The sequence below is a fragment of the Talpa europaea genome (genome assembly GCF_964194135.1).
Source record: "Talpa europaea genome assembly, chromosome: 1".
NCBI lineage: Eukaryota > Metazoa > Chordata > Mammalia > Eulipotyphla > Talpidae > Talpa > Talpa europaea.
The window spans coordinates 121868122-121892148 of record NC_140073.1 but is presented as its reverse complement, the minus strand read 5'-3'; the positions used below and the strand labels follow the sequence as shown (position 1 = coordinate 121892148).

General features: G+C 33.4%; 1 protein-coding gene across 4 annotated transcripts in view; it reads right to left on the bottom strand.

Moving 5' to 3' along the window:
* Window positions 1–11557: 11557 nt before the first annotated feature.
* Window positions 11558–24027, bottom strand: part of GULP1 (GULP PTB domain containing engulfment adaptor 1) — a gene marked incomplete at both ends in the record, with an annotated part of 83701 nt that continues 71231 nt past the window's right edge. For 3 of the 4 annotated variants that reach the window (XM_084229286.1, XM_084229287.1, XM_084229289.1), the window contains 3 exons: window positions 11558–11629; window positions 18322–18416; window positions 20836–20974. In XM_084229286.1, the coding sequence (XP_084085412.1) occupies window positions 11558–11629; window positions 18322–18416; window positions 20836–20974 (306 nt within the window). The remainder of the gene's footprint in view (window positions 11630–18321; window positions 18417–20835; window positions 20975–24027) is intronic. The other variant, XM_084229288.1, reaches the window with a different exon arrangement.

The following is a 24027-nucleotide window of genomic DNA, read 5'->3' as shown; positions in this document are numbered from 1 at the left end:
ACCTTATGAAAACATCTGAATAAATACATACTTTAAAATGAGAAAAACGATATATGGGCCTATATTTTATGCCTAAAAGACCTCTCTATTTTGCAATTTAAAGTTCATTTAGGAAGAATAGAGATATTTAGATGCAAACCCCAGCTTGACTTAATGCATAACTGATGATATTTACAAATGTCTTTCTTTGAAGACCCTCTAGGAAAAGGAGTCATCACAAAATTGTTATTTAATACTGTCTGCTTTAGAACCACATTTTTGTAGTTTGCTAATAACCTTTCCATATTATGCTGATCTGTAGCTTTTCAAACCATATTTTTATCCCAAGTACTTGGCATAATTTCTACAGCAACTGCTTGATTCTGGGAAATCTGGCTGCCATGATTAGTGGTTTGACTACAGTATTTCCATACAAGTAAGTTCCCACTGATGTACTTGTGGTTTCACATATACCAGAAAATATCCTATGATGAGTGCTGGATGGAAAAGACTGTTCATCTCACAATGATCTTTCTGACCACATAGATATGCCCCAGTCTGTGTCAGTAATCTTGAACTCTTGGCAGTCATAAATATACATTATTTTGCAATATATATTCATAATTTTATATCATTTTTGTTTGATGTTTTAGCCATTAGTAAATGAAAGAAAATATGTCTCTAAAGCATTTCCAAAATTTTCAGTGTGTGTGTGTTCAGAATCACATTTCCAGGAACTTTAACGTTCTTTGCATGTGTGAGTGGAAGTATACACACACACACACACACACACAGAGAGAGAGAGAGAGAGAGAGAGAGAGAATGAGAATGAATTCTCTTGCTGGAAAGGTTGGAAAGGAAGCATAGTCCTAAGTGAAGATGCAACAAGGGTGCAGAAATTTCAATTGTTCCTTCATAATATGTGCAATTAAGGCATATAGGTGCATCAGTGAATGACAATTACTCGTTTATTCTCACAGTCTATATCCACCCAGGAGAACAGACTATAGTCAGCACAAAAGGACCTCATCAAAGAAACCTTTTAGCATAAAACTTCTGTCTTAAGTATTCAAAATGTGACTTCAGTTTTCCTCTTAAATACCATCACAGTTGACCTTTTGAAACAGAGCTGTAGTTTCTCTGCTTGAAATTGCTCATTCTCATGAAGAACAATGATCAATTAATGCATTTTTAAAAATCTTGCTTGGCCTTTCTTGAGAGCAAGCACATTCCAAAACAACTCTGTGTTCTTTAAGTCCTAGAAATATGTTTCATTTTACATCCCCCAAATGAATTCCTTATAGCAATTTCCCTGATAACTGTAAAATAAAAAGATAAGTGGTTATTTCATGCTAGTTAATCTTAAATATAGGAGATCAAGTCATTGTTGAACAATCTTTAACATATAAAAAACAAAATTATGAAACATAGTCTTCCTTTTTACTTTTCCATTTACTTTGTTTTGTTAGTTGTTAGACAATTTTCATGCATTGCTTCTTGGGACATTTTTGTCCAAGTTTCCTTTGACCTTCTAATTTTTTGCTGAGGAACAGTGCGGGAAACAATCTGGTTTTGATGGAATCCCAAATTTTTATAAGTATGTGTGTGTTCTAAATAAACTCAACTAGGTCAAATGACTCATATGCTTTCCATGGTCTCATTGATTTTATTTCATGTCTACAAGCTCTCTAATTAATTTTATTTCATCAGATAGACGCTCTTGATTGCTTCTTTTTTAAAACATGAAACTATTTCCTAAGAAGAAAGTACTGCTTCAGGGTTTTCTTTGTAAAATATCTTCTAAGGTTTGTAGAAATTTGATCAATTTGCATTAACAGAAGTAAATACTGGAGCTTCTTGTGGTTTTCAGGGCCAACTATTTTCTCTAGTTTCAGCTCTATGATTAAGGCTCAAGGAAGGACTACAGAGTGATGAGAAATGCAACTGCAGCTTTGTAAGATGAACAAGCTTGGTACATTTTTATCTTTTCAGCATTGTCTTTGTTTTATAGGTTCAGCAATATGAAAATCTTCACCAAAAAAAGCTATACATGTCATCTAACTCAACATTTACCAAAGGCAAATTTTATTTGAATATATTTCAAAAAGTAATATTCAAAATCACACCTATGAAACTCCATTTATAAAACCTAAGTTCACTTAAGCAAGTTCCTATAAAAGCCAGAAATAGAACAAATTTTCTGTGACTATTGATTTCAATAGATGTAAACATATTTAAGAATACTTGTGTTTTGACATTTTGGTATATTATCTTACACAATACCACATTTCTCTGCTGGAATTTTCAAAATTTAATGTTTACATAAAAAAGAGGAACCCTTGAATTCCTTTGAGATGTATCATTCATGTTGAAGTTTGATGGCATGTCATTAATACTTTAGAAGCACAGTCCCCATTTTTCCAATGTAAATATGCTCCATGGTCTGTCTCTTATTGTGTCTGTAGAAGTAGGAAAGTTTGAGAAAGGAGAGAATCTTAGAATCATGCTTTTGCCTTGCATTCAACTTTATTATGAAAGCACAGAATTCCTTAAACAGATTTTGAGATAATATACAGATATGAAGGCTGGGACAGTTTTGTGGTCTCTGCTGTCCTCTTTTACAGGCCTATCATTACTTTTAATTGCCAGCCAGATGCACTATTTACTTAGGGATCATTGATTCAATATTTATTTATAACTAGTACGCAAATGAAAGATATAATAACGTGGTTTCTATGACAATTTTTTTTTTATTCTTTGGTTTATTTGGAGGATTTTCTGTCTTTTTTATGCCAAGAATAGTAAATCTTTTGAACTTTATGAACGCAATTATGTGACCTTCCCAAAGTCAAAGAAAGATCAAGCTACAGCTCAAGTAGTTACATCATATGTTTTACATCTTAGTTTGATGGTTTCTATAGATCAAAGTGAGTTGTTCATATAAGGAATTAGTTGATATAAGGAATCATTTTTAATTTCTTAAAATTCAAGTAAGGAAGAGTGTAGAAATTCTCAAACAAGTGATTCTAAGAAAATATAATTTGTTCATCTAATTAATTGATGGCAGGAAGTCATGAAACAGGTAACCAACTTAAGGCATTTTTCTGTTTAATCCCTTTTAGGTGAGAAGATGAAAACTGCTGGAATTACCAGAGAACTAGAGAAAATTAAAGAGCTATCACTTTAGAAATAATTTTTCATCTAATTGAATTATAACTCCCTGGCCCACAAATGGTCCAATTGTCTGAAAAATGAACACACCAAGTAACCATACACAGCCTTTGCAAAATGTGTTACTTGACATAGTTGAATATAGACTATTCCTTCACTACCTGTCTTCTCCCATTCCTCAATTGCCTAGCACACCTTACATTTATTTTTCTTTAATTAAAGCAGCTACCAAGAAGAAAAGTCCAGAACAGCTAAATGAAGTGTGTATGTATTGATATATGTGTGTGTGTGAAAGATTAGTATTTGCTGAGTCTTTGCCAAAATCTCCCTGTATACCTTTTTTTAACATATACTTGCTATTTAATACTAAATAATGATACAGACAGTAGATTTATATTTTTTAATCTTGAATAGTGTATAACAAAGCAAAATAACAAAAAAAATTGGAATAACTATAAATGAGTAACAGAATTACATTTATATTTTACAATTATTAGATTTAGCCATAAAAATCTTTGATTTTTTTTTCCTTTTAAAATGCAGCCAAGACCAAAAAAAAAAAAAAAAAAAAAAAACCTTTCTTTGCAGGAAAGAACCAGTATCTGGATTATTTCCAGGCTATCCAGACAACTATTTCAACTGGAACAAGTGACCTTTGGAACAGACTGGAACATAGCAGCCTGGCCAGACAGAGGGGAGGGAACAGTCAACTGGGAAGAACCCCAACATGTTCTTATGAAATGTCATTTAAAGTAAGAAAACAATAAAAAGTTAAGGATAAATAAATGAACTTAAAAATATTTAAAATCAATGAAAACTGTGTGAACACAGTATATTAGTCAAGGAAAGATACAATTTAAGTCTTCAGTTATTTTTAGATATTGACGTGCTCAACAAATACAGTTCTCCACCCTTTTAAGTTCAGGGAATGTCCTTTAAGTGTGCAACATTCACCTTTGAATCCACACAGCTTCTTTAAAGCTTAATATTCATTTGTTTTTCTTTCCTTGACTGGGTCATATTTACTTAATATATGATTCTGTGATGGTTACTAGATGATTGTAAGGAATTGTCAGGCTATTTAGACAACAAATTCTTATGGTAATAGAATGAAACTAAAAATAGTAAAAGTTTCATTGAAGGGGACAAAGTGGTTATCTTCTCCTAACACTTGGAAGGCATGTTGTTCCTTTCTTTCATAGAGAGAATAAGTTTTAGTTCACTTCATTAGCAAGAAGCATGCTAAAGGATCATTTAATCTTTTATTGAATCGTCATAGATAAAGTGTCATGCTTGGCAGTAGAGGATATAAAAATGTCAAAACAATCCTTACCTCAAGATTTTTGGAGCATAAATTAAAGGTTAAAAAAGTTATCAAAATAGAAAAATGATGATTTAAGACATTATCTTACTGGTTTTGCAAGATAATAATGATAAGCTAGTAAAATATAATTAATTGGGAAAATGGTATGGGGTTTTAGAATGTCCATTAATAGAAATAATTAGGTCTAGTGTATGTTGAGGAATACTTTTAAGAAGTTAAATCTTACATTTAAAAGCCTTAATGTATTTTCCAAAGTGCCTACAGAGTTGTCTGTAAACTCTGAGTTAATGAATTTTGAGTGTGCATCTGAATGAATGTCAAATATGTGGCTAAGGTAAGTATGATTAAGTTAAGTGTTTGCAAGTGTTTCATTATACTTCTTTGATGGTACTATTAACTGACACAAAAATCAATTCTAGCGACAAAGATATAAGATATTCAGCATTTTCAACTTATCGATGTCAGAAATTTGACATTGGACTTTAGGATAGATTCCTTGAGTATGCCATCTTTTCTATGTCATTTAACTATGATTTTTGGAAGGAGGGTGTTTTGGAATCCTGAGTAAAAGATATGAATCCAAAGAAAAATAGTATCTTCTGCTATCTAAATATTACCCATATATCATAAATATAAGAAAACAGAAGACCATAATTTATTTTAGGCAATGATCTCCTCACTAGAATAAAGAAGTCTCACTTTGGGTGAATTCCAGAGAAAATGTTGAAAATGGGGGGAGCTATAGAAATGGCCTACATTTGAAGCTTAACAATATATGAGCATATCTTGAAATGAGCATGAAAAAATAAGGTTTGGGTCAAATTTATGAGATGGGTATTGGTGAGATATTTGTTTGAGGTCACCGGGGAAGAGGAGGGCACGTAAGATCAGCACTTCCTGTACAAGACCAGGGAGTACAAGTCCAATACTATAGGGCAATAGTAGCTATGTCCATTGTAACACTGTATTGCCTGCTTTAATGCGGGTAGCTGAGGTAAAGTCTGAGATTTAGCTGTCAAAATTGAGTCCATGATTCTCCAAGTGATTTAACGGAATTTGAAACTCAAAATCATGAATAAATATTGAATTTGGAACTATATAGGGAAACATTGGAGCAGAAAAATATTAACAGCCAGTTTTCTTTTCATGGTTATGTAAAGTAACATCAAAAAGAATTTTTAAAAGTCAGTATTTAGAAATACAACAACTCAAAATCTACCAGAAATTCTAGCTGGAAATGAATTTCCATAATGTGACCAAAATTTTTTGAAAAAAAAAAAAAAATCAAATCCTAAATAGAAGAAACAAGAAGAGATGAAGAAAATTATTGCCATTGGCCTGACTGGAGACATCTCACACTGGATATCTAATATTAAAAACACATCAGTGCTAGGCACCTTAGTTTAAATGTAAGTGTAAACGTTCTTGGGGAAGTTTTTGGTTCACATAGTACTTTAATATATATTGCATTTTCATTTAAGTCATTTATTTGTCTTATTTCTACCCTTATGACAATAAACTAAAGTGAAAGCAGGCATCTGATCATCTTCAATTTAATACTGTCTGTTAGCAACTTTCTAGATGTTTTCTTAACCACATAATATATGCTACTCATGTAAAATAAGTAATACATGTATTATACTGAATGGATTGGTGAATGTTCATTCTTGTGCAAAGGCTGTGCATAGGAGTCCTGAGTCTTGCATATCCTTAACATTGAGAAGATATCCTCCTAGGAATTTCCCTGCTTTGCTGCCAGGAGTACAATCTTATAATGGTCCAGAGGGGCACTAGACCCAGAGTATCCCAACTTGGGATAAAACTGGAGCACCACTTGAACATTGGAGACCAACACTGACCATGCCAGAAGGGACACTGAAGAAATTCAACCCCATACAACAAAAGGTGGTTGGAAAAATGCACCTGGAGACTTTGACCAGTATGTAAGTCCGCAGTGGGAGAAAATCTCAGAGATGTGCTCCCAAGTTTGTCTGGTGCCCCTGTAGAGGGAGGCATTGATTGGTGTAGAGGTATACCCTTAGCTAAGGGTATATACAGGCAGAGGAGCCATGCTGTCCCAGGTAGAGTCCCAGTGAAGAGGAAAGGGCTTAGAACAGGGCTGTCTTGCCCTGACACTCTGGGACTTGTGAACTGTGACAGAGAGACTGTACAGTGACCCTGAAGAAATAAGTCTAGAACCCAAAGAGGAGGGCTTTTAGCAGTACCACTAACACAAGCCACTCACCAGTGAGTGAATTACTCTTGGCCCCTCCCCCACCTACTGACTCAGCAGCTGCAAATTGTTCTATCTGACATACAGTGCCATCTGCTGGAGAAATGGAAGTTCTTCATCCTTAGAACACTTGAAAAAGCAACCTAGAAAGCTACAAATTGGGAAATGGTAACTTGAATGCTCAAGAGATATTTTAGCACGCACAGAGAACCAAATCTCCAGAACCACAAAAACATGGAAAATCTGTTCCTATCAGATGGATATCAAACTTGTCATGATCAAGACATTCAAATAAGTGGGAGAAAACACAGAAAAGTTGATCAAAGGTATGCAAGAAAACTCAGGAAAAAAAATGGTCCTAGAAATAAACTTAATAAAAAGATAGAAAGTTAAGTTTTATATAATAATGGGGCTACAGAATGTAAAAAAGATCAATAGAATAGTTAGAATTCTATAGATGTAGAACAGACCAAATGGAAGATTGAATCAGTGACAACAAAAAGGCAACACACATAGAATCCAGGTGGAAACATTAGTACACGGGGGGGGGGGGGGGGGAGGGGGGACACTTCAAGAATAATCCAACTCCATGCAATATAAGAATAATTAGTGTTACAGAGTGTAAAAAAAAAGAAGATAATAAACTTATCAAAGAATTAATAGAAGAAGAAGAAAATGTCTCATATGGAAAGGAATTAAAAATACATGTCAATGGAACTACACTTTATCACCTAAATGTAATGAGCCCTGCCTGCACCAAGACAAAGTTTTGAAAATTCCAAGAGTTCAACACAAAGAGTGAATATTGAAGATGACTAGGGGGAAGAAACAGGTAACTTATAAAGGTACTCTCATCAGGCTTATGTCAGAATTCTCTGAGGAAATACACAGGTAAGGAGAAACAGAATGGTGTATTCACGAAACTTAAGAAATACCAGTCAAGAATATTATATCCTGCAAGATTCTCTGTCAGATATGAGGGAGAAAGGTCTTTCAGGCAAACAGATGCTGAAGTCATTTCCTAAGACCTCCCTTACAGGAAATGTTGAAAGGAGTTCTCATATCTATGTCAAAGAATAGAACTTCCAGGGAAAAAAAAGGAAACAAAAATACAGACAAAATGGCAATCACAGACTCTCAGTATCAGTAATCACACTAAATGTAAATGAACTAATAAACTCACCAATCAAAAGGTAAAGAGTTGGGTTAAGAAAACAACACCCAACTTTCTGCTGACTCCAGAAAATGTACTTGAGGTACTTGAGGCTCAGAGTAAAGGAATGGAAAACAATCCTACAAACAAATGGGAACCAAAGGAAGGCAGGGACAGCCCTACTTAGCTAGTAAAAGCTAACAAGATATGGGATGAACATTTTTTTGTGTATTTTTAATCAGCTTAAAACATTGGCTTAATGTAACACCAAACACTACTCTATCACCCTGTTAGGGGTGAGTTCTTGCTTCCACGTTGACGGGCTCATGATGAGCTCCCCTTGTTTTCCTTCAACTGGATGTTTCACAGCAGGTTTCTTAGACCTGGTCTCATATAGGGGGAGACAGACACACACAGGGAGGGGAAGACACACTACAGGAAGGGTGAACATTACTGAATTACACCACTAAGGTGAGCAGTAGGCAAGAGGAGTAGGCCCACTGCACCTTACGTGGGTTGGCTCCCTGGGCCGGGTATCGAACTCAGACCGTTGCAACAACGGTAGCACTGAGCCTTAGGCCACTAGGGAGGCCCTTCTCACTACCTGGCTTTAAGGCTACTAGTACTTCTCTTGGAGGGAGCGTGTCTGCTTTGGCAATGGTGCGGTGATGGAAACGCCTCATAAACTTGGCATCTACAGGTGTAGCCCATGTGCTGAGAGGGCAGTGAGCGGTAAACAACGCGGTCTGGTAGCTGCTCATTGGGAGCCTGCACTCAAGTAGGCCTCAAGTTTACAGTCAGTGTGGCCCGTCACCGCTGCCAGTCACCGCTGCCAGCAGGTGCTAATATGCACTGCACCTCCGGCTGGGGTGCCGACTCGAGTAGTATAGCCAGGAAGGGCCGTACAGTCTTCCTTCCATGGCAGGGCCTAGAGACGAGCGTGGACACCTTGCAGAGGACTACACAGAATAAGTCAGGAAGACATGACATTATCAATATATATTGATCAAATGAAGTAGTGTCAAAATACATGAGGCAATTATTATCAAATTTAAAAACAAACATTGGTAGCTACAAAATAGTTGTAGGCGACATCCACATATCACTTTCACCAGTGAATAGATCAACTGGACAGAAAATCAATAAATAAATAATTAGACTACATGGGCTTAATAGACATTTATAAGGCACTGCACCCCCCAAAAAAGCATTCTTTGCAAGTACATGTGGTGGGGTTTCGGGTGCATGGTAACATACACCTGGAGTGTGTGATCTTACCTCTCTAAATCATGTAGTGTAAATCAATGTTGCCTCGACAAAAAAGGTTAATACTTAGTTAATATTTCATTCTGAATAAGTGAAAAACTTGTTCATGATTGCTCAATTAGCCACAACTCAAATCCTATTATTCACCTATAAACTGTCTATCTTTTTTAATACTATCAGCCAATATAACTTTTTACTAATTATTACTAGGCTAAATGGACCTACATAGTACAGTTATAGCACTAGATGCTTTTGTGAAAGGAAAGAAATTATTACCTCTCTAAATATCAAGTTCACGCTTTTCAATACTTAATGAAATTTGCTCTTATAGCTGTATATGGACTAGAAGGAATAAATTTAAAGGTAAAGCCCTTATTTCCCCCATTGGAACTGGTTGTTTTATTTTTGATTCTTCCTCCCTTAATCCCTCCCTCCCTTTCCCCACCCCCTCACCCCCATACCTTTCTCTTTCTTTAGGCTCCAATTTATGATCAGGATAATTTTCCATAATTAACTTCAGGATGTCCCTAATAATTATTTAATGAGTAAATTATACAATTTAATTTATTTAAAACCATTTATTATCAGCAAAATCAGACATCATTGAGCTTACATAGAAATACAATTTTCAACTGGATCTTCATAAAAATGCACTGGTGAAATAAATGTTCATAATTAATAATGAATTATGTACTATTTAATCATGCCAGTAGCAGAATTGCTCACCATTAAAAATTGGTAGAGTAACTTATCTTTAATGTTCCAAATACCATCTTAGTACTCTATTGCATTACCATTGGTAGTAAATGCCACTAAATATATACCTATTACATAAAGCTTTTTAAAGTACAATAAAAATACAAATTCTATCTGTTAAAAAAGCCATTGATAAGGCTTCTAAACATCCTCATTATACAAATTCCAAAATACTATATGCCAAATAAAGTTATAAAGACTCTTTATGAAACATACTCTATTCTCTAAGTTCAACTTAGCAGAAAACGGATAATAAACAAGAAGGCTTACATATCCTAGAACATTATGGAGATACATACAAATATAATATTGCATAAGCATATTTGATTTATTTTCCTAGTGAAAATGTACCTTTAGCATATGAAGAAAATTCCCATGAGTAAAATAAAACTTTATTTTTGAAATCTACCTTCAATCTAAGCTCAAGTTTTCATTAATTTATTTTTCATTTAAGGTGATAAACCAAATTATAAATTTTGAACATGAATTATTATTGCACCAAGTACATATTAGAGTCTGTTACACAAGGGGCAAAAGTATAGGAAAAAAACATGTAAAGTTCAGAGTTCAGCAAGTTGAGAATGAAGTGCAAAACATTTTATTATTCATGTTAAAGACTAAACTGAACAGAAACTTGATCTGTGAAAATGAGAATCTAGCTTCAGCAAACCAAGTACAAATTAAATTCACTAAATAACATCAATGATTTATAAAGAAAAAATTGCCATATGTTTTAAAATATTAAAACTAATGGGCATCATAAAACAAACTTTGGTGAGAAAAGATGTTTATCAAAGGAGAATATATGAAAGGACAGTTCTAATTCAGTGAGAAAATATATATATACATATATATTAGGCAAAGTAAATATGAGTAATAGACATTGCAACTATACACAGCATATATTCCAATTTTTTTAAGAAACATCAAATCAGATGTTTAGATAGCAATATAACTGTTATCAAAAAATGAATGTTAAGTGTTTTGCTAAGAGCATAGTTTTTCTTCACACTAATTATAAATAAATATTTAGAGTATAACTAGTAGTAATAACTAACATTATTACCTTGCAGTTATAATAAATACTCTAAATAAATTTGGTTTAATTATTATTGGAATTTATATTTTTGTTATTTGCCTGCTAAAAGTGACCTGGTGACATCTTATTCAAAGCTTATATCTTCCCAGTGATATAAACAAATTTAATACATAAAGTGATATCTATCTAATTATTGGTGACATATTTAATGGATTGAATATAGAACATTTAGTTTGGCATTGATATATTTCATCAGGACTTTAAAAGGATTCAGGTATGGCTTTTTGGGAAATCAAGAATAAACTAGCAGCCTGGAAAATGAGCACAAATTTCAAGATGCTTATTATTTGGAACTCAGACACAAGAAAGGAGTTTGGATAATTTGTCTTTCATTTATAAATCTACCTATGATAGAAACAGAAAGGAACATAAAAGCAAGACTAACTTTACAGTGGGTTGCCTTTAAAATAAAATGTTACAGTGAATATATGTGGAAAATTTAGTAAAATAATCTTCAAAAAGTTAGATTTCAAAAATATATTGGCACATGTACAATACCTGTCATACAGTAATAATGAATGATATATATGTATACAAAACAAATATAACATAAATCAGGATCTCTTGTTCTTGATATCAGCACCTGCTGTCTAATGGATCGAGACAAAATACCGTGCCTTCAAGAGTTAGTCCCATTTTGAACCCCTCCTATAAAACAGAAGAAAAACATTATAATGGAAAATCCTCATGGCCAAAAAAATATTTATCAATAAATAAATGAGACTGGATAGAAGTTGAACTCTTCATGCCTTGGTCAACTAAGAAATAATTACTTGTCAAATGTTAGCTTGTCAAATTTTTATATAGGGGTATACTCCCCGGCAGTTCTTTTACTGCCTTTAGTGTTTTAAGTCCTTTAAATATATGTGAGGTTAGCATTTATGGGAAAATGAAGAAAGAAACATGAAATTAAGTTGTTTCCAGTCTTAAATGTTCTTTTCCTTTTTAGATTATTGTACTGTAGTTTAAATTCTCTATTGGCATATTAACCTGTATGACAGCTAGACCTCAAATTGATAACAACAGGTTCAGGAGAGCCTGAAAGAATTCATCTTTTCTTTTGGTAACCACCATCCAGAGCCTGGGTAAAATTCTTTTAGTAATGCAAAGCCATAACCTGTGGAATGCAGGACAGCAGACTACTTTGTCAGGGAGAAAGTTTCCTCTACTAGTCCTGCTACTGCTTGGAGCTGAAGAGTTGCTTTGAATCCCACTCCCCATAGCGTGTTTTAGATATTTTGAGAAGTTAAGTTGCCCTTGATTTAACTCTTGCAAGTATTCAATTGCCTTGAGAGGTTTCTTTTTCTAAGATTTTTGAGTTAAGAATTAGTGACAGGTGAATCCTCTCACCCTCCCGTGCATCTGGCCTGTACCCTGGTTCTTGTTTAAATAAATAAATAAATAAACAAACAAACAAACAAATAAATAAATAAATAAATCTTTAAAAAAACAAGAATTAGCGACAAAGAAATCTGTTCTTCTCTACTCTGAGGTCTCTTCCTTTTTGCATGAGATAATCAAACCAGAGGATACTTCTGGTTTCACTACCTCTTATCCTTCCTCTCCAATATCACCCAGGACATCTTTGCACAACGGCCTGCAAAGAAGGAAATCAGACTCACATTCATCAGTGGTTATAAAGGCCACATTTTAAGTTTCCTTCTAGAAGCAATGTGGCAGTATTTACACACACACACACACACACACACACTCACACTCTCTCTTTCTCCCTTCCCCTTTTATCTCCCCCCCTCCCTCTCTTTCTTTATTACTAACAGAACTAAAATTTTGTTCAGGGAGGTTATCTGTAGTTTAGGCTGACCACATGACACATTATTGGAAAATGAAATATAGGTATCAGTCTAAAAATAGCAAGTCTCCAAAGACTGAGGTGAAGCTATACTCCTGATATTATATAGAACTGAAATCAATCAATTAAATCAAAATTATTAAAAAAAATTTAAATAAAAAGAACATGACTGTCAAAGAGAAAGCTTTTGTTTTATGTTCGCAGTGTATGTTTTATTTAATTAGAATGTATCTACTTGTGTGTTAACCATTTGTGTATTTGTCTGGAGTTCACAAAATTACCTTCACATTAAACAGCTATCTAAGATGCTTATCATATTACAAGTCCAATGTAAACATTATTATAGAGAGGGAAAAAAACCCTTACAAAACTTTAAGTCACCACTTTCCTCACAATGTTCAGAGAATACTATTCATTATGTCTACAACACAAAGACCACATAGCAATCCCATCCTTATAGACATTTTCCAAGACATTTTTCTTGGTACTTGGAGTACAGTTATATTAGCCAAGTGAAAGAATACTTACCATTATTTTTAAAAAGACTGTTCTTATCACAAAAGAAATATTTTTCCATATGTATATTTTTAAAGAGCTGTCAAATACTTAGAAAAGTCAATACCTTAAACTGAAAATATTGCAGATGAACAGTTTTTAAAAATTCATTATTTGGGTATATGAGGAACTGTATTCTATCATCTTCTGGCATAGAAGAGTCAAAGAGGGAGAGTGTGAGTGAGAGGGCGAGAATATGGTTTTATTAACTTTGGAATGGTTTAATACCAAAGTATGTTCAAAATTTTATCAATTCATCCTGAAATTAAACCACTATCACTTCAGTTACCCTTAAAATAATACTTATTGATGTGTTATCAATATTTGAAACTCAGAATAGCAATCAAAGTAAAATAAGGATGAACCACAATTTTAATAGTAAAAAAGTTTTTGTATCACAAGAAAGTCTTCATTGTGATTTTATTAGGATTATTTTAGAGTCCATTTAGCTTTATGTAATCATGTCAATTAACAGACACATTATTATATGGCTCCTTGGTTTTCTTTTTCTTTCTTCCTAAGATAAAGTTTACCACACATTTTCTAACCTTCCCCATCAGTCTCATTTTGTGAATAATGATTTAATAGACACTGAATCATTCTGAGGCTTGCACAAGCCTCTGAATTAGAAATCTCTGAGTAAGATCAGAATTTTTTATGTAGTAATAGACATAATCAAAAACTAAAATCATATGAAGGAATAATTTTATTCTATTAACAATGTCTTTGTATGAAATATTTTGTTCAGTTGTACTTCTTTTCTGAAATAGGGAGAAAAGCATATGATGGAAGGAAAACCCACTCATGTTAACAATTGTCAACATGTTGAAGATTGTCTTTTAGTCTCTTGCTATCTAAAGATTTTTATATCAGCTTTGATAATAATATATTGATATTATCTGTAACTCATATCTTTAATATATATTAGATACAATTTTCTATATTCTTAATTTTAGCAGAGCAAATGTCCTATATTATCTTGATTCCCTGTAAAACTAATATGATGACTTTATAATTATTAATTTATAGTATAATTTAATTCTTCCAACATTTATAGTTAGTGAGGTTTTATTATGGATATTTTTATGCATAGAGATTTTCCATATTTACAGTTATTTTCTCCTTAAAACAGAGTATATTGAAGTTTTTGATATTAAATAGGAATATAAGTATTAATAATAAGTTACTCCCAAAAGGATGTTATAAACTGAGCCTAGCCTTTTTATTTATCTTGTTGTTTAGTTTCCTAATTATTTATTTTAATATAAATATTTATATACTTTAAGAGTAAATTAAAAAAATTTAAATATAGAAATTCTTCTATATTTATTGCAGCATTATTTACAAAAGTCAATCTATGGCAATAACCTAAGTGTCCAAAGATAGATGAGTGGATTGGGAAGATGTGGTTATATGCACAATGGAATACTCCTCAGTTATAATAAAAGATAAACTTTTCACTTTTATTACAACATGGATAGATCTGGAGGGGATTATGCTAAGTAAAGCAAGTCAGAATATAAAAGACATTTATGTGGAATATAGAGAAACAAAACAAAGGGTCAGATGAAACCAAACCAGTAACAAACCCTAGAAATCTGACAGTAGAATTGAAGGTGCAGAGAAGGAAGAGGGTGAGAGGAAGGTATAGAGGGGACACAGTGGACTATGGTGGAGGACTTTCAGTGCCTCGGTGGTGGTGGGGGGTATGGTGTGGTAACATACACACACGTGAAGGGTGTGATCCTGTATCTTGAAATCATATACTATATTGTAAATCAACATCACCTCAGTAGGAAAAAATAACTGTGTGTGCATATTTTTCTTTCCCTTATAAACTCTGTAATTCAAAAGTCTGATATATATTCAATTGTATTTCAAACATTTTAAACTGCCTAATGCTTCTGAAACTTATTTGGACATTGTTGCAAAGATTCTTCCAAATTATTAGCCAGTTTCAACATCACTTAAAGCACAATTCTTTCATATTTCTTTGACTTCCCATGCTTCTTTTTTAGTGTATTAAATTGTTGTAAGTTACAAGGCACACTTCTGGACTGTCACTACATTTACACTGGTTTGTCTGTTGGTGACATATACCAGAAAGTTTTGGTGCTGCCAATTATGAAATAACTAAATTATTGATTTCAAGTAAATATCTTATTTTTTAACTATTTATATTGAAACATGGTTTAATATTTATGCTTAAGGTCTTATTAATGAGATATTTGATTTTATCTGTAAGCAAAAGAGAAAAACCAAATATTTCACTAGGTATGTTAATTCAATGTCTTATACAACCTACTAAGCGCAGTAAGTTTTCACATTATATGTAGGTAAAAATAGTATTTAAGAATGTGCATTAGGTTAGTTGTCCTAGACTTTAGTTGAAGAAAATATTTCACTTCATTTAATGTAATCTTGCAAGTAAATCTTGCACTAAGAGAAACAGACAAGCAATTTGGTGGACAATACAATAGTGACTAAGACATTGAAACAATAACTTTAAAATATGGGTTATAAAACCTCTTTAAATACAACTGCTATTTAGAGATATAGATATACATATGAAACTTGAAAATTTATTAACTAAAACATGCAAATATTAAAGTTTTATCGTTAAGAATTTGTAAATTCTTTAAAATTATTATGAAAATAATATACCAACCATCTCTGGCGCTACCCATCATGTAAGCAGAAAAGAATAAGAAAGACATTAAGAATATATTGGAAATGACAAAACATAAATGCAAAAATACCATAGATTAACATTATTTGACTAATATATCACTAAATCATTCCAATATAGTGTTTGTCAAACTAGGTTGTTATAAAAATCTAGAGATGTGGGATTATTTTCAACATATAGAATATTTTTCATTTTTGTGACCATCTAAAGATATTAGTATGAAAATAGTCTTTATGGTTTGCATAATGTTTGAGAACAAATACACATTAGTGCCCGTGTTTGTGTTTGCGCTTAGGAAAGCATTAGTTCCCAGCATTACATGCCTAGCTGGAAAAACTTGTGAAAAAGTAAAAGAATTGATTTCATATGAAATAAATGAAGTATTTTCACTGAATAATTATCCACTACTTGAGAGAAAGTTTTGTAGTATTTAAACTACAGAAAGAGGTAGTTTCAGTAGGAAACACACTGAAATCAACAGAAGTCTGATACTGATGATTTTTGTCTTAGCTAATGAACATCAATCCATCCTGTTATATTAAAGTTCTTAAATTGAATTTTGTTGTTGTAGGCTAAATAAAACGTATCAGGCTTCTCTGCCCTCCCACCATTAGGATGATGATGAATCCCTGCGGTCCTGAATGCATGCCTGATGGCGCGTACCTGGGGTAGGGTATGGACATATGTAGATGGGATTCACCTGGGCTGAGAGACTGGGCTTATAAGGGTGGTGGGGACAACAGCAGAACCATGAGAGAAGCAGAGAGAATGCAAGAGAATGCCAGAGAGCCCAGAAAGAGTGAAGACTTGCTGGGGGCTGGGAGACCTGCCAGCCTTCCGGCCCCCCAGCACCCCAGCACCCCTGCCTGTGTGCCTGGTAAATCCCAATAAAAGCCTGCAAAAGCCACTGAGGGCTCCAGGACTTCTCCTTCACCCCATCTGCATAGAATCATAGAGATCCTGCACTGTCCCTTCCCGCCGTTAGTTTTTTGTAATCTTGCTTTTGTTATTTATAATTTTTAGCAATTTTAATAGTTATAAGAGATTTAAGGATAAATTGATTATACCTTTTTTTTGTAAATATTTAAGAAAGGTATAACTTAAGTTTATATCAAGGATTTAAAATCATTGTCCATGGGAAAAGAATTATGAATCATACATCTTGAGAAATGTTTTAAAAATTTTTTGAAAACCCAGAGGCATATGTTAAAAAATCCAACTTTTTTTTTTCTAACAGATTTCTGATGACCATACAATAGCCTTTATTTGTTCATTTAATTGCTCCTGGAATTAGCATTCATTATAAATTAAAATCCAATTAACAAAAATCCAACTGTTAAGTGCAGGCATTACTATTTCTAGAACAATAAGGAAATTAACATAACCCCTAGAAAATAAGACTGCTTTATAGTTGCAGTGAGCAGAAGGGTATTCATATCATCTTTCTAGGAAGAAATGTTTATAAACCAGTATTAGAAGATCAGAATCCACTCATTATTTTTTCTAGGAAAGTGAATGTAATAACAAAGGCTTAAAAATAGAAACACCTGCTCTTCATTGCTTCTTTTTGCCAGTTTCATATAATTGGTTTCTGCCTGCATTCTATCTGCTTAGTCTTTTCGATGAAAAATAGGATATAATGGATTTACCAAAATGGAAAAGACAAATAAAAAGAGACTATTCCAGTGTTTATAAGACTACTTATTAATCCATATATAAAACTTTTAAAATCAGTATCTTCAAACTTCTAGAACAAATCAGAATTGAGAAATATAAGGAAGAGAAAGAAATGAAAACCTCACTGCACTACTTCAGTATCTGCTTTTTCAATAAGATCTCAGATGTTATGAACTCCAACTACAATGCTTCCTTTAATAGACTGATTTTACTCTTACAAAGGTCTTCATCAACCCATTTACAATTTAAAAAATATAATTGTTAGGGCTGAGATCAAATTTCATAATTCTAATGTAATGATCTTTTAATTTGGGATTTCAAAAGAATGAGCCATTAGAATTCATGTAATTTTGTATAAAAGAACACCCAATCTTATTATTGCAAATTGCACATTAAAAACAAAACAAAACCAAACCTTTCCTTAGCCTCCATAGGGGTATTTATATAAGACTAAATATCTATTATTGTTTTAAACTAACAATTTTAAATAAGTTTATAATTTATAATAAAAATATTTCAAGGAAAGTGTAATTTGTGTATATAGTGTTCTCTTTGTTCCATATTAAAAAGAAATAAACTATTAATGGGTCAGACTGTTAGCATAGTCACCTGCATCTCGTCTAATTTTGATTGAATATCTGGAGGGAAATCCCCTGCTCCACAGTTAAATGGGTCAAACGGTTCTGCTCCAAACAGGTCCCGTTCTAAAAGGAAGAAAATATTTTTTTTGAAATGACAAAAAAGGGAATTTGAGTGAATGAGATTTCAAAGATAGGACTACATGAAGGAATACTTACATAGCCAAATAAACTCCTATGGCTGTGACTTAGTTTATGCTAGACTTTCCTTAGCTATTGTAATTAACCACCAACAAAAAAAGATTCAATTTATATTAAAACTGGTTACAAAAATTATTATCCAGAAAAGTCTGTGATTGTTAATAAAAACAATATTAAAATCACCAACTATTTGATAATATGATATCTACATTTTACTTAAGCAATTTAAATATACCAAAATTAATATATTACTGAGACTTCCTTATATATTTATTGATATGTAGGACTGAGTCCATTATTTAAATCAAATACATGTTCAAAGATCAAATATATGTTCTGGAGAACATATTTAGTAAATATGAAATATAAATGAACACATATCAGGTTTCACTTTAAGAAAACTACTGTGGGTCAAAATGTTAGATAATCTTATAGTTAAAATTGAAGTGAAAAATTTGCCCTTAAATTGTTAGTATAGATAGTAAAAAGAAAGAGGTGGATAAATATGGCACAGTGGTAACCAGTATGCTTTCTACCTAATTTATCTATGTTATGCATTCATCTATCCATGGACATACATATACACACACACATATGTGTATATATATCCCTATATTTACTAAACTTTGGTATTCAGGATAGTAGATATTAAAAAATGCAGAGGATATTGACATGACATTCAGGTAGATATTTAAATAATCAACAATGTGTTACTTCAGTTTCTTATTAAAAAATTTCTAGCATCTCTGCCTAGATTTTCCCAAAGGTATTTCAAATTCATCAGTATCCAAAATGAAACTCATTATTTACTCCTTCACTACCTTTAATTTTCCCTGTTAATAACTTTTGATCTAAAATCCTGAATCATAATTGATTTTGAACTCTAGCCAACAGCCTGGGTTATTCCTGTTAAATATCTTAGAATCTATTCACTCTTCCAAGTTTACATTTTGACTTGGATTAAAACCCTCCACTTTGCATATACTATCAATTTATACTTCAAAGTCTTATATGTATTAAACAATGCCTATAAATTAAGTCAATGAATGAGTAAGCCAGCAATGAAGTTCAAAGTAAGTAAAAATCAGTGGTAAAGGAAGAGATGTAGGGTTCTCCCCTGGTGGCACTGCGCTGTGAAGCTGCCCCAGCTTCTGCAGAGCCGGTTTGATTCCGGGCGGCCAGCGAGGGTCCCACAAAGCACAACAGACCTCTCCTGTTGTGCCCCGCTGCTCCCCTCAGTAGTGTATTTCATCAAGTCTGCCTGTTCTGTTCCCTGCTTTTCTCTGGTGAATCCTCTCACCCTCCCATACATCTGGCCTGTACCCTGGTTCTTGTATAAAATAAATAAATAAATCTTAAAAAAAAAAAAGCAAATCCTGTTTAAAAAAAAAAAAAGAGATTTGGGACAAAAAAAAAAATACCCTACTATGATATTAAGATATTGGATATATCTTCAAAAACAAACTATGGAATGTATTTCCTTAAAAATATTTAGCATTCTACAAACATATTTAGAGGAACTCAAGTATCTATTTTAATTTTAATAAAGTATTAAATTAGAAATTTAGTATTTCAAATTCGTATTTTAAAGTATTAAACATGTTTGTAAGCTTCAGAGTTACACTGAAAAATTTTAATGTGAACCAGAGAAGATACAATAAAGCAAAATATGTAACCTTCAGTTTTCATTTTGAAATAATGTCTGATCACGGGGAGCTGTTCTTTCCATTTCTGTGACAGACTGCAGATCAACATACAGTGAAGAAAATGAAAATGGGCATACATTGGATGCTTTTTAATTGATCAAAAAGAGACTTCTATCTTCTTATCAGAAATATAGGAGGCAAAACAAAAAAGCTATGAATTTGTAGCATTTTAGATATCAAAGTACACTTACATAAGATTAATAAGCAAATCATGGAATTCTTAGATATATGTCTTCAACTAAGAATATCCATATACTAAAAAATTAAACTGAGCTCTACTGAACATGTCAAAAATTAACAAAATAATTATCATGAGTTTTTTAATTATTAAATTAGAATATTAAAAATAAAACACCAACACAACAAAAATATAAAGTGCTGTGTATTATGACATAAATCACCATATACCAAAAAATATTATTATTGGTAAAATAGTTTCCAGTTACAATTATTGATGTTTTTAGAAGTATTCTGAGTTGTAAAGCAGAATACATTGAATTTGACAAACATCCATAAATATAATAGTTTAGTAATTAAAATTTTTAGTGTACTTGTTAAGATACATAATTTCCCATAAAGTGTTAAACATGTAAAATATAAACAAATATAGCAAAGAATATTAATTTTAGGATACTTACTAATCTCGGTCGATCTACTAGGTACTGGAGGTGGTTGTGTGCCATTGCGAGTAGGTACTGAAGACTGGTGTGAAATTGGAGAAAATGGAATCATATCAAAGATGTCAGTTGAAGGAGACTTAGGTGTCACATGGCCCGCCTGCAGTGAAGATAATATGAATTAGATTGTTAGTGCACACGGACACATTGAAGTGGTAAATACTCATATTCATGTACATGTAATCTTATAAACAATAGCAAATTCAGCTGAATCAAATGAACTTGCCATTTTGAAGATCAAAGATAGTTAAATATTGGCAATTTCAAATTTCACCAGTTATGCCAAATGCATACTGGGAAAACAAATATATATTTACATAACCTATAAAAGAAAAATAGCAATGTTTTTAAAGATTTATTTATTTATACAAGAGCTGGGATACAGGCCAGAGGCACGGGAGGTGAGAGGATTCACCAGAGACAGAGTGGGGAACAGAACAGGCAGACTGACTGAAATACACTGCTGAGGGGAGCAGCGGGCAAGACAGGAGAGGTCCGCTGCTCCATGTGGTTATCTCCCCGGCTGGCTGGGAATCAAACCTGGGCTGCATACGCTGACAGACAGCTTCATAGCGCTGCACTCAACCCGCTGCGCCACCGGGGGCAAGGGGGGGCCGAAAAATAGCATTTTTTAAGAACATGGATAGAAATTGTTCTGAATGGCTCATATTAAAATTAGAGTTCTTAGAATACATTTGTTTATAGATACTGAAGTCAATGAAGAATAATAAAGCTTATTGTGTGTAAACAGTGACAGATATTTGCTATTTAGTTAACATAATTGTTAATATATTTTTTTAACACAGTAAGACTGCTATCATTTCCCTTTCTTTAACAATTTGTTTAGTATTTATCAGCTACAAATATTATCTAAGAACTTTAAGGGAGATTTATCCCTGAGCTCTTTCCTCCTACTCAGGAAGAATATTGTTCCCCTAAACACCCCCTCTTCCTCGGGACATAAATATGAAGTCAAGTCTTGATTATTGTTAAAAAAAAAAAAGCAAACAAAAAAAAGTCTTCATATTTTCCCTCTTTACTTCTCTAGTTTGACATCTCTTCAGACTAAGCTCCTTGAAAGAGGTACTATATGTCCTTCCTTAACTCTACCTCCCTCTATTCTCAACTCATATCAATTTAAATGCTGTTCTTTTTAACACTGAACTCTACTGAAGCCACTTTTATCAATATCACCTATGATCTAATTTCCCAACTCATATCTAATGGGTCCTTTAAAGTGTTTATCCTAATATTTCATCTTTCAGTAGATGTGTGTATCTCACCACCTTTTTTTTTTAAAGACTTTTATTTATGCATACAAGAGGCTGGGGTACAGGCCAGAGGTATGGGGGGGGTGTGAGAGGATTCACCAGACACAGAGTGGGGAACAGAACAGGCAGACTGACTGAAATACACTGCTGAGGGGAGCAGCAGGCGAGACAGAAGAAGTCTGCTATGCCATATGGGTTGCTCCCTGGCTGGCCAGGGATTGAATTCATGCTGCAGAGGCTGCGGATTCTTCACAGCGCTGTGCTAATGCCTTGCACCACCAGGGAGGCCCATTTTCTACTTGAAACTCTCTGGTATCAGGTAACAAAGGAAACAAAAATGGTGCACAAAATCCCAGATCACAGCACACTGATTCACAATATACCTGATATTTTTCATTACTATATAAATGGCACATTTTTGCTGTTTTTTTTTTTTTTAAATGAGCGGGATAATTAAAAGTATTTTCTGCTTAGCTAACTACATGAGGTCTTGGATACTGGTGACACTGAATGCTTGTGAATGCCACATTTAGAAGGTGGTAGTCTTAGGTGTGCCACCACTGTTATTAACCATTACAGTCTGGAAACCTGCACTTTGACAGGAATGACAGTTATAGAAGAAATATTTAGATAAGGAGATGCATTATTCCTACTCTGCCAGAAAGAAGTGAGCCTCTCTAAAACGCATGTAGCTCATGATCAAACATTTTGTGCAATAGCTATATAGGAATGACAGAGAAATATATTAAAAGACCCACACGAAAAAGAAAAAAGGACATATGCAAATTTATTTGTAAAATGATATTTTGTGCAGCTCCATCAATATTCCATTTTTCCCCCCTCAGGAAATGCACTGGACAATGGTCAGAGGTATCAGTGTAGACATGGCATTGAATCTCTGCTGAGGAAGCCCTGAATAAAAGATTTCTGCTGGGTGGAGATATCTTTAAGCCCTCCTCCACAGGAAAATGTCCTTGCAAATCTTTCTATATTGTCAGGCTGATTCAACTTTTAAAGTTCACTGGTATGATACATTTTCAACATCATATTTAAATAGTAACAACTTCTAGAATTTAGAGCTTTTAGAAACATGTATGCAGTTTTCCAGATTTCTTTTTTTTTTTAGGGAATCTAATAGGAGATCCCTGTTTTTTTTTTTTTTTTAAATATTTATTTAATTATTTATACAAGCACTGGGTACAGTCAGAAGCGCGGGGTGGGTGAGAAAATTCACCAGAGCCAGAGTGGGGAGCAGAACAGGCAGAAGGACCGAAGTACACTGCTGAGGGGAGCAGTGGGCGTGGCAGGAGAGGTCTGCGCACCATGAAGGAACCTTACCTGTGCCTGGGGATTGAACCGCGCAGGTGGCTGGGGATTGAACTAGCGCTGCAGAGGCTGCGGGCAGCTTCGCAGCCTAGCGCTCAACTGCTGCGCCACTAGGGGAGGCCCAGTTTTTCAGATTTCTAGATCAACAGTGTCTCTGTAGATCTTACCAAAATCTTGTAAGTTAAATGGATATGATTATTTACATATCCCAAAGAGAAAGACTGAAATAAGGAGAGAGAAAATGACTTGAGGAGTTACTCGTGGTTAGAACTGGAGAGGGATGCATTTTTCTTCCCTTTAGACAGACTTCACTTCTTTAGAATTATCTTTTGTGCAAGTAATAATTATGAAAATCAAATTGTGGATCAGTAATCATTTTACATGGGCAGTAAATATTCTTGAATCAATGATCATGTATAAAATTTATGCCTTTATTTAAAGATTCACATTTGGTTTGTTGTGTAATTGAGAGTTTTCACAATCTGCTCTTGCCCATCCTTTCAATAGATGGGAAAACACTAGGAAAGATAAACAGGCAGGTTTTTTACTCACAATG